Source organism: Lipotes vexillifer, unplaced genomic scaffold (assembly GCF_000442215.2).
Source record: "Lipotes vexillifer unplaced genomic scaffold, Lipotes_vexillifer_v1.1 scaffold456, whole genome shotgun sequence".
NCBI classification, from domain to species: domain Eukaryota; kingdom Metazoa; phylum Chordata; class Mammalia; order Artiodactyla; family Lipotidae; genus Lipotes; species Lipotes vexillifer.
In genome coordinates this window covers 485,137-497,732 of record NW_006789438.1, presented here as the reverse complement: position 1 = coordinate 497,732, position 12,596 = coordinate 485,137, and the positions used below count along the sequence as shown (strand labels likewise).

Here is a 12,596-nt window from a genome sequence, read left to right as displayed (position 1 = left end):
TTTAATGATAAAAATAAGAAGGATTATTTTTTTCCTTGTCTTACTCCTTGGGAGAACTTAAGATGGTATCATCTGTATTCTGATATTCCCCAACCTCTTTCTCCTGCTCTTTACTTGGGTAATTGCCATAGATTTTTCACTGGGCAGTGATGGTTCCAGTTAATTTGGGATAATATAACCAGACCCTTAAATAGCATACAACACACAAGAACAAAAAGAGTAAACATAGTAAACTTTTCTCTAGCTCAGAGGTTGGCAAATATTTTCTGTAAAAGGGCAAATATTATATTTTTTGGCTCTGCAGGCTGTATACATTCCCTGTCACATGTTCTTGTTTTATTTTTTCAAACCTTATAAGAATGTAAAAACTATTCTTACCTCATGGGCTGTACAAAAACTTCTGGCCCACAGGCAGTAGTTTGCCTGTCCTTGATCAAGTTATGTAAGTCATGCTTTTACTTCAGTAGATACAATCTTACTTAAATACAGAATAGAGTTCTATTTTTCCTCCTCATATGTAAAGCTAGAGTTATCATTCAAATATATATTAAATATCTTCTATGTGTCTGCTGCACTAGAGAATACAAAGATCACCATGAAGTTTCAGACCTCAAAAACAAAGTGAGATAATTATGAAAGTAAACAAAAAATAAGGAAGACTGGGCACAAATGGCATTGATAGTTGTCTGAAAGGCTCCAAAATGCCTCCTTAAAGATGTCTATATGAGTAACTCTTAAAGGGTGTGATCAGTGCTGCTGAATGCATATTAACTCTATCTTATTCTCCTTCCTCACTAATAAAACATTGATTTCTGCAGAGCAAGCATGTGACTAGTAAACAGCTATGTTTCCCAGCTTCCCTTGTAGCTAAGGTTAGATTGTGATATAATTCTGGTCAATGAAATATACTTGGAAGTCGCTAGATGGGGAAATGTTTAAAAATGAGGTAGACTTAGCTGCCACATGATGTTTTCCCTTTTCCCTTCTTCCTCTCTGGAATGTAGATGTGGTATCGGTGATGCAGCAGTCATTTTGCAAACATGAGGCAAGAAGTAGAAGGAGAAAATCTACCAGTAGCCTGGGCTTCCCATAGTTCTTACCATTACCATTACTGGACAGTCATGTTGGGACTTCTTTTCACACAAGAAAAATAAACTCCTTGCTTATTTAAGCCTCTATTTGTCAGATCATCTGGATACAGATAGGTTGGCTCATGGAAAGAAAAGTTTGTGAAAGGTCATCCCAAGCAATGGGGGCAGAATGAGCTGAGGAACTGAGATTTGAAAGTATGAAATTTGAACGATAGAAAATATTTAGTTTGGCTGGAGCCAGTGTACTTGGGCATCAGTTAAAATAGCACAGGTATGATTATTACACTTTCAATTTGTGGAGTATTTTTCTCCCTTAAAAAATTTCCAGAGTTTTTATGCAAACATAAAAGTGCCTGTGTCATTGGTTCTGAACTTATTATCTAAAATTACTGTGAGAAAAGCAAGGAATTCTTTTCATCTGGATCCTGACTCAGCACGTTTATCTTGTTTACTTTTAGTCGCTGTGTTTCTGTTTACAGCTCATGAAATACTCTCATCAGAACAAAGGTCCTAGCGTTGATAAGTGAAACCACAAACTCAAGCACATAGCAGAAGCCAGAGTCCATTTGAATTGGAGTCAAGTTCAGAGCCGATCTTCCTGAGAGTACTTTTAACACTGATTTGTCATAGCAGGTAGCTGACAAGATTTACCCTCAAGGACCAGAAACATGCGCTGTGCCATCCAAAAGGCAGAAGCGCTGGATGGGGCTCATTTGATGCGAATCCTCTGGGAGGATGGCGTAGAGTCTGTCTACCCCGCTGTGTGGCTGAGGGACAACTGTCAGTGTCCCGACTGCTACCTGGATTCTGCAAAAGCACGGAAACTTCTCATCGAAGCTCTTGATGTGAACATCGGTATCAAAGGCTTGACGTTTGACAGGAAAAAGGTAACTATCTCTAAATTATCTCCGCCTTCTCTCTCAACTTAAATAAAGGAAGTAGTCTCCAATAATTTACATAATGAATTATATTTTATTTGATCATATTTTATACATAAAACCATGATTGCATAGTCCTTGGTGCAAAGTCCACATGCTCACTAAATGGAAGCTTCTGCTATTATTATTACTATTTTTATTACTACTGCTATTATTTTAATAAAATGTACAGTGATGCTCATTATTCCTTCAGTGAGTGGCAGCCTTGAAGACACAAACTATGTCTCTAATAAAAGGAATGCCCCTGGGCTTCAGTTTACTCATTTAGAAACGAGGGATACTAACAAAATTTGTTCCTAGAGATGATGTGAAGATTCAATGAGCTAATACGGGTAAAAATCTTAGCATGTGGCTGGCATATGGTGAGCACTCAAAAACTTGTATTGATGAATATTTTTAGTCAAATTCGTGAGTAAATGTGTAAGGCTTTGTATGGGATTCCTGAGAGCATAGCTCTCAAAACCACAAACTAGATGTGGCCTCACCCTGTGTTTCTCTCTTCCAAATTTGCTAAGATAGTTATCAGAAGAGCAAGTGTGAACAGAAAGGTCATCCTCTCCCACTCCTGTCTCCATCTCGAATTAAGGACTTTACCCCCAGGGTTCAGTGCTTGCTAGCTGTGGGACCTTAGACATGTTATTTCCTCTTACTTTGCTCACATGAAAAATGTGAGTATTAGTTATTGCTTCTCCCTCAAGTTGTATGAGGACTAAGTGGTTTATATTTATAGTGCTCGTTGTATAGTATACACTCAAAATGGTGTTATTCTTACTATTATTATCTGCCTCATCATCATCATTACTATTTCTGACACTCTTGGCAGGAAATTACTTGATCTCTAACTTCATCACAGAAAGTTTAGGGACCACAGGTTTTCAGAATATAGAGCAAGAACTCAGACCTAGCCAGGTTTTATTTCTTTGTGATATTTAAAGGGCCTCAGATCTCAGCTGTATCCCCTTGGCTTTCAGTTTCCTTGTTTTCCAAAAGCTTATTCTATGCCTGTAAGTATATAAGTTAAAAAACAGAAAGGGGCTTCCCTGGTGGCCCAGTGGTTGAGAGTCCGCCTGCCGATGCAGGGGACCCAGGTTCGTGCCCCAGTCCGGGAGGATCCCACATGCCGCGGAGCAGCTGGGCCCGTGAGCCATGGCCGCTGAGCCTGTGCGTCCGGAGCCTGTGCGTCCGGAGCCTGTGCTCCGCAACAGGAGAGGCCACAACAGTGAGAGGCCCGCGTACCACAAAAAAAAAAAAAAAAAAAAAAAAAAAAAAAAAAGATTTAAAAAAAAAAACAGCAAGGGCTCATTCGATTCCCTGATAACCTTAAATAACATTCAGAAACAGCAAGAGTGGAGAACCAAAGTACGTAGAAGCATAATATACATTTATGTGATATTTGCTTTCTGTATTATAAGGTTCATATCACGTGGCCAAATGACCACTACAGTGAATATGAAGCTGATTGGCTGAAGAAAAGATGCTTTTCACAGCAGGCCAGAGAAAAGCTCCAGAGAGAATTGTTTTTGCCAGGTAACCTTGCTATGGTCTTCAATGTCCTTTAAAACTTGTCTGGTAAGAAATTTGCTCAGAAGCAAATTAAAACGCTTGTGCTTTGGTTAAAATATTATTGTAATTTACGTGGAACGTTTAATGATTTACCAACACAGTTCATGTAGGTAGAGATGGAAAGAAACATAGAGCAGTTCTAGACATTCTAAAGAGACAGAAAGAAAAGAAATGCAGCAAATATTTATCCTCGTCATCTAACACAAAAATTGGCACACCATAGATACTCCATAAGTGTTCCCTGCAAAGCAGCAGGATGAACCAGAGGCAGACTTGCCCTTAAGAATTTTATCTAAGGCCAGAACCACACAGAATCAACAAGGCAGAAATTCCTAACCTGGCATCAGATAAAACTATGTGATCTATGAACCTCATGAAATGATATACACAACATTGACAACACTGAGTGTGCATGTGAGCGTGTGTGTGTGTGTATGTGTGTCAGGCTTGTGCACAGCAAATTGCTTGGGGAGAGTTTATATGAATCCCAAGGGAATCTGTGAACACAGAAACATTCAGAAAATCTCCGGTAAACAGATTCGGTCGAAAAGGAAGACTTTATTCTTTGTTGTTTTTTTTAAAATTTCGTTTCAGTCTTTTTTCTTTTTTTATTGAAGTATAGTTGATTTACAATGTTGTGTTAATTTCTGCTGTACAGCAAAGTGATTCAGTTATACATATATATATATATATATATATACATTCTTTTTTATATTCTTTTCCATTATGGTTTATCACAGGATATTGAATATAGTTCTCTGTGCTATATGGAAAGGGCTTGTTGCTTATCCATCCTATATATAATAGTTTGCATCTGCTAACCCCAAACTCACTCCATCCTTCCTCCACTTCCCCCTTTTGGCAACTATGAGTCTGTTCTCTATGAAGAAGACTTAATTTTTGATCTGAGAGACAAAGTAAATACTTAATATAAATAAAAAGTTATTTTTCAAATATGATTTTTGGAGATACACAGTAATACAGCTCAAACAGAGGTGCTGGGGAGAAATGGGAAGTATTAATACTTTGCTCTCTATGTATTTTGAAGATTTGTATCATAAGATGATGTGGGTCAAAGGCCCACAAATTCATGTTTTCAAATTCTGAAAACATGCTGATTCATATGTATTTACTAGAACCTTGACTTCTACAAACACACTAACAAGCCAACTTTCCCTGAACATTCTTTTCCACTGTTTACCAGATATATTGGACCAGTGTCCCTTTGGGCAACTGACCAGCCTTGTTGGATTGTATACACACCTCTTCTGCGATTTCTGGTTCATACACAGAGATAGAGATTTTACCATACTCCCTTCAAATCTGAAATGCTCAAACATGTGTGGTAACTGCATGCTTTTCAATGTTAGACTTACAACAGTTTAGTGGGTATGGAGATGTTACTAAATAGCCAACTTGAGCCCCACAGCTTCACCTTGTCCATGGTTATCAATAGGGTATGACGTGGTCCCCTTCCTGTTCAAGCATAGTCCAGTTTTATCAAGAGCTAGCTTTCTCCATTCTCTTAATCTCCACATTCTGACAACTGACAATGTTTTGCTCTAGTGCTTTCTGTCTAAACCACCAGGAATCCATCTTCCTCTTTATCTAGTCCAGCTAGCTGGTGGAATCCAGATGGATATCAAGGGAAAGATGTTTTTCCTGCCTTCCCCCCACTGAGTGCTTTGCTAGATTCTTCAAAGAGTCTTCAATTACAAAACTGAGTGGCAACTGTCTGGGTCAAATAGCAATATCACAAGTACATTATTAGTTTTTATTTATTTTAGATTTCTTCTGGTACTCAAAATATTTTTCCTTAACTCTGCCCTAATTTTGTAATCCCTTTGGATTTTACTCTAATTTCCTTCGAGTTCTTCTTTTGATTATTTTCAGGGAATAAAAGCCAACTTTTTATTATTACAGCTTATGCTTTTAAGCATTGTAAAAGTATATGGCCACCTCCTCCATTAATATTTCTTGACGGGTTCAATTTTATAGCTTACATTTCTCAGTACTATCAGGCAGTAGCAGGATGGAAATGATACTACATTCAGTTAAACAGTGGAAAAAACTAGTCACACTGACAGGCTGCAATCATGAATAATATAAGGAGGACTGGCTGCTATTTAGACAACGGAAACTATTTTAATGGTTTAAAACAAGATCAGATTTTGAAAATATATTCTCAAGCTGTGCAATTGGTAGGTGAAAGAAGAAATTAATGGACCATTTTTGAAATATTGCTTCTATGGCTTTTTGCCTGTAGAATTTGACACCTTATTTCCCTGCCATTGCATATTTTCAAACATTCATACTCAGAACAAGTAAACAAACTCAGTTACATTTGTCAAAGAATTTTGTTTTTAGTCCTCAGTGGCAATGTTTCCTCTGCTGCTCTTTCCTTAGAGTGAGGAAAGACTTTTAAAATCTGGCGTCAAGATGCAGATCACTTTTCCTTGATCTTTGCTTAGCACTAGATGTTGAACTCAAAAATGAAAAAAACATCAGCCAGAAAAAACTCTTGTCATGGGACAGCCACAGCTGGAAAGAAGGCATGGGTACCGATCATTCCGTCATAAATTTCTATTCAACTGCACGTATGTCGCGCACCTATCTCGTGTGGGAAGCTGTAAGGAAATACCAGGTTTTAAAAAGACATGGGTTCTGCCCTAGAGGATTTATCCAGTCTAGGAGGGGACACTAGCCATGGAAATAAATAAGTATAGTACATCATTTTAAGTACATGAAAGTGTGCATAGAAGGTTAATTAGAATGTAGAAGGACTCTGAAGAAACAAGGAAATGGGACTCAAATAAGAGCTAATAGTTCATCTGGGTTCTGACGGATCTGTCAGACAAAGATAGAAGGAAAGGAAATTCTCAACAGAGAAAAGGGCACGTAGAAAATCAGAGAAGCATAAAAGGGCAGGGTAGGTGGGGAAACTGCAATTAGTTTAAAATATGGGTGAAGTTAAAATTGTTAGGCAACAAGGAAGGAAGTGGCTTAAGTACCCTACTAAGAAGCTCAGCCCTAAACCCTTAGGCAAGGAAGTTTGCCCAGCACAGAGGTCAAGTATGTTTCCTTCCATTAGTTTCCCAGGCTGATTCTCTTCCTAAAATTCCAGAGAAATGAGTTTAAGGTCTTTATAAGTTTAAGAAGATTGCTTTACTTATTTTCTTTAGGATGCATTTTATATTTTCAGAGTTGTATCTTTCTGATTTTTACCAAATGTATGCCTACAAGGTTGTGAATGTCTTCTTAGCTTCCTTTTTCTCTTGATGCATTCTCTCCCCCTCCAGTGTACCCCTTTGGTTCTTGGTTTGTACTTATCTTACTAAAGACGGTGAAGTGATCAGTTCTGTGTTGTAGAAAGGTCTTGATCATGGTCATCTGTGGTGGATGGATTGGCGTGGGTAGTGCCTGGGAGCAGGGTAACCATAGCATGGCCTAGAAATTGTCCTGTAAGAGCCATTAAGAACTTAAACTAGGGAAGTGACAGAGAGGATGGGGATAGAATTTGTACTCAAGAGAAACATATCATTGACCTGGAGGACAGGAGGTTGCTGGCCCTCTAATCTCTACCAATTTAGAACCAGACTGTTGAAGCCTTGCATGTGAGTGTTTCCAGATAGGTGGATGAAATGGAAGACTTTAATAAGACATTGGAAATATGAAGCTTTTGTAATGTAATTGTTTTTTAGCCTCCATGTGAAATTGACATACACTCATTTTTTGTGACTAACTTCATGATGCAAAATTCCCAAAATAAAATTGATAAGACTAGAATGGGGGAAAAAATCAATACATAGCATGATCTTATATATATGAACCTAAATATCTGTTCTTCTTATTAACACTCAGAGGCAGAATGAATGCTTGTTTTCCTATCTATCTCCTTGAACTGGTACTGAAATGTTTGTATATTATTCTCTGACATCAGTAGTATTTGTCATTGCAAATTGAGATTTAAAACGTGGTAATTTGAAGAAAATCTTTTGTTCTATGGAAGCAGTCTGCTCAGTTTTGTCAGCAGTGCAGGGAGTGAGTACATTGCACGGTCAGAAAAGGATATTTCCCCTTGTTTCAATATGCCCCACTTTAGCAGAGCAAGTCTCCACCTGTGTACTTCATCAGACTACAACCCTTCGGTACATAGCTATGACTCCCTCCTTTGTTTCAAAAGGAATATGCCACAAGAGGAGTGAAAACTCTCAAGAAGATATAAGGTCCCTCTAAGATCTCTGTGCCTTGCACATGGTGAAAAGAAACAAACCAAAAAACAGAGCTCCCCCTTTCTCAGAGAGGGCATGTGTTTCCTTGAAGATGAAGCTTTCTATTATAGTGCAAAGGACAGAATTGGTTTGGTACCCAGGCTACTTTTACAGAAATTTTCCAAAAGAGAAAAAATCACTATCTTTTAAAAAAATTAACAAGTAATGTACACAATAAACATGCCTAACTCCCATGTAATATTTCACCCATGTCCCTAAGCTTTGCCCCATACTTCTCCCTTTCTTAAACCCCTAGAGGTGGGAATCTGCAGTGCATGTCAGGGATGGGTGAGGGCATTTGTTTCATATATTACTTGGTAATTATAAAAAGGACTGGGAGTTTGTTTGTTTCAAGCTGCCTTTGAATGTTCCAGCTGTATCAGAACTGCCAGGTCAGAATGGCTTCAGAAGAGCTCTGTTAAATCAGCTGCATTAGAGCAATCAATTCACCATGTCATGTACCAAAATACATTCCCTTCCCAAGAAAGACCTTATAAAAATTCCTTCCCTGAGGTCATCCAGGCTCACATTGTCTGGTGCACAGGTGGGAGAATGGTTCAAAGTCTTCGTAAGTTTAAGAAGCCAGTCTCTATTCTACTTTGCCTGCCATATGTGAAATGAACCTATTGACTTTCAGAGAATTGTCTTTGGGGTTTTGATGAAACGAATACAGGTATCTTAAATGCTTGTGAGTTTACAAATGCATATTTTGCTTTACTTTTTCTCTGTGCCATAGTGATGTCTTCCAATGTGTCTTGTTCTTTTCTGAATTACATATCATTTATCCCACTCAGTTTCTGCATTGTACTTCGTAAACGTGGGCATAATATGTAAAGGGTCTAATATCCCTCCATGGGCTATGAGTCAGTGAGTCCAAGATGGGAGATTCACAGCCTGGGAAGTACCCTGCAGTGCTGTGTACCCAGCAGAGGCCCCGAATCTGCAGGTTGTTACCACAGCCATCTGCCTAGTTTTTGATTCCACTTGTAAACTCTAGGTCAGATCCTTTTTCTTTTGCCTTTTCTCATCTCCATCCATACCTCCAATTAGAAAATACATAACCACATGCTCAGAGATAAGTATTGGGTTGACCAAAAAGTTTGTTCGGGTTTTCATAAGATGTTATGGAAAACCCGAACGAACTTTTTGTCCAACCCAATATGAAAGATGTCTATTTTACAACAGATACATTACAGAAATACTGGGGGGAAAAGGCCTGTGTACTACATCTATTACTTTTTTTAATTTTTAGGTAAGAAACATTATATTCTTTTTAAAAAATCATTTTTTATTACTTAACAACTTCATAAAACAAAGAATCATGTCATCATCCAATGTTAGTGCGAAATAGTATTTTGAAAAGCTGGTGTCTTCAAAAGCTGATATCTTTAAAAGACTTGAAAAAGTTTGAGGATATTTTTGAGAACCTAAAACAAATCTATTTTAAGGAAGAATTATTACATTGTATTCCCTTTTCATATTTTTTCAGTATACTTACCACATCAAAAATTAAGAAAAATATACTAACTTTTTTTATTCTTGGAAAATTAATTTTCTAGAGTTACACTAAAGTAAATTTATTTCTTTTCCTTCCTTTTTCTTTTGAAACAGGGTAGAGTGGGCTTTTGTCAGTGAATGAAGAACTTCCATTTCTCACAAACCAGACTTACTTCTTCTTGCAGCCCAGGAATAAGTTTTATAACATTGGCAATTGGACTGCAAAATTTACAGTTTATAAATTTAGAAAATTCCAAAGTGTGGCAATTTCAAGAAGTAAAGTTGGATTGCTTTATATGCTAGCTTCACTTTTACCAAACCTACACATAAGTTATAAACAATTACTTCTCACTTCTGGTTCTACTTTGTTCTTCAAGATGACAGAACACAGCAGCACAACTATAGTTTCGGGATAGTAAATACCTTCATCTCACTTAAACTTCTTCCTTAAGATTCCAGTCCCAAACTTTCAAATATGCCCATGGAAAAAATTGATTTTTAATTTCTTTTTAAAGTTTTCTATCCCTGTAGGAAAAAATTGATTTTTAAAAAGAATCTTGATGTTGCTATTTACCCATTCTGTATATTTGCCTAATATCTAGCTGAGTAAATTAGGTAAATAATTTTTAATCATTGCTCCATTGAATGAATTCTCTAACTTTATTCTTTTCCTCAAAATTCTGTATATTTCTCAATCTGTAACTTTGCTCTTAAAAGAGCAGTGCAGCACTGAAATTAAAAGTGCTCTTGAACTTAGGTCTTTCTAGGTCTGTGATCTTGAGCAATGTACTTAACCTGTCTATGCCCCTAAATCTTTAACTGCATGATGGTACCTACTTATCACCTTGAGAAGCGCCATGTTGAGAGAAAAACAATGTCTCACTTTACATATTAACTCACTTCATCTTCACAAGTTTCCCTTGAAAGCAGTTGTAAATAACTACAGAGAAGAGCCTTGAGAGGCTTCTTGAACAGTATATGTTTACTGTTCAATGAAACATATGAAACGAAAAAATATAGAATCCTATTAGCAAAATTCTTTCTCCTTTTTTCCATTAGTTGTCGAGCTTCCATGCACATCGCCTGTTTGCCCAGAGAAGACTGACATTCAAAAGGTTTTAGGGGGAAAATGTTGTAAAGGTTGTCCTTCTTGCCAACAACTTAGTTGAAGCCTTTTATTATCTCACACTTGAATCCTCTGTGTTCACTCCCAGCTTGCACAACTCTGCAGGGTAATCTACCCGATGCCCAACATCATCTTTCTTCCCCCCTGGCTCTGGTGTTTCACTGCAGCACAATAAAGTCCAAAGTCTTCCCTGGGACTTTCTAATCATCCCACAATGTAGTGCCCCCTCAGCAAGCATGTGGATTCTTACTTTTGTCCAAACTCCTAGTTTCTCAGATCACTTATTCCATTCTTTCTGTCTGGCCAAACTTCACCTTTCCATCCTGCAAGGTCCAACTCACATCCCAAAGAAGCCCTTTACCAACCTACCCTATATTTATATTTATATTTATCCCCAAGTCAAACAACAAAATAGAGACCAGAAAGAAAGCAAGCCCAGGAAATGGACATAATTTCACTGGTAACACTAAAATGCAAAGCTATAATGTAACAATGGAAGCATATATATTTTTCTAAAAGAATTTTGTTAGAATTTGTTAGGAGAAGAAGTGAAAGAATGTGGTCTGCTAGGAAAGCTCTTCCCCCCGTGAAACAACACAGTGATTTGAAAGGAGAACAGCTTTGGAGTCAGCAGATGGGCTTTGACTTTCTGCTCTGTGAACTTGACCTAGTGTCATAAATGATCTGACTCTCACTTTTTCCATATGTAAAAGAGGCAATGCCTCTCAGCTCCAGGATGTGAAGAATAAATGGAAAAATGTAAGTACTTTGCCTGCCACACTGTGGATGCTCAAACCCTGTTAGGTCCTTTCCCTCCCCTTCTCCTTCTACTTAGAGAGCCATGAACATAGCCGAGGCATGGAAAGAGCATTCAGGTAAGGGCAGGAGAGAGAAACAACAGTGACATGATCACCACTTATGCGTGAGTTCCCCTTACTTGACGAATAATCATGTTATAATCCGATTAAACACTTGAGAGTGACTCAGAGGTGAATTATTGCCACGAAAAGGATTTTAGTTATTCAGACATTGGTTTGAAGCCTGGGCCAAATTTTTACCTACCTGACAGATAGTTTCCTTTAAATAATACTAAGGAAGGCAATGAAAAGACTGGTCAACTATGACCCTAATTCCAATCAGTGCTGTAAAAATGTTTACTGAGGGCTTCCCTGGTGGCGCAGTGGTTGAGAGTTCGCCTGCCGATGCAGGGGACACGGGTTCGTGCCCCGGTCCGGGAAGATCCCACATGCCGCGGAGCGGCTGGGCCCGTGAGCCATGGCTGCTGAGCCTGCGCGTCCGGAGCCTGTGCTCCACAACGGAAGAGGCCACAACAGTGAGAGGCCCGCATACCGCAAAAAAAAAAAAAGTTTACTGAAGCTGGGATGATCAGCAAACTTGGGGAAAAGTGGTGAGTTATCTACTAGTTAGTCAAGGATCACTACAGATGAAAATACCAGCACTCAGTAGATATATTTCATGTACAAACCTAGATACTTGGATGAAAAAAATTCCAGACCCATCTAGATACAGTCTCATCACCATATAGGAAACAGATAATATGAATAAGGAAGATAGAGGAAAGGTATCTAAAGAGAACAATGTGCTCATGCAAGGAGGAAGCAGAGTCTCTCAACTCTAACTTCACTGAGGCATGATGGAAGTTTCTAGCCCAGAATAGATTAGTCAAGCTCAATATATGATGGACAACCAAAAGGGAGATTTATAAAGTGATTTACTTGGAGCAATAAGAAAAAATGAGGAAAACCAGAGAAAAGGTGAATCCTCTGATGGGAGAAGATGGTCTTAGGTAATCCTGTTTCACACACAGTCTTTCCCATCTCAGTTGATGGCAACTCCGTCTCTCAGGCAGCAGAACCACCCTAGACTCCTCATTATCCCTTATACTACACACACAGTGTGTCAAGAAAATCTACTAGCCCTATTACCAAAACAATCGAGAATCCATCCACATCTCACTACCTCCACCACCAACCCTCCATCTGAACTACCAACAGCATACGCCCTCTTCCTCCCCTTCCTCTTCCCCTACTCCTTTGCCAGTCTTCCTGCTTCATATTTTTTTTTTTTTTTTTTTTTTTTTTTGTGTTAC

At 38.3% G+C, this 12,596-nt stretch overlaps 1 protein-coding gene across 1 annotated transcript in view; it reads left to right on the top strand.

Moving 5' to 3' along the window:
• The first annotated feature begins 1,704 nt into the window (after positions 1-1,704).
• BBOX1 (gamma-butyrobetaine hydroxylase 1) overlaps positions 1,705-12,596 on the top strand; it is a 78,329-nt gene continuing 67,437 nt past the window's right edge. Inside the window, exons 1-2 of the mRNA XM_007462603.1 lie at positions 1,705-1,978; positions 3,442-3,556. Coding sequence (XP_007462665.1) covers positions 1,760-1,978; positions 3,442-3,556 — 334 coding nt within the window. The 5' untranslated portion in view covers positions 1,705-1,759. The remainder of the gene's footprint in view (positions 1,979-3,441; positions 3,557-12,596) is intronic.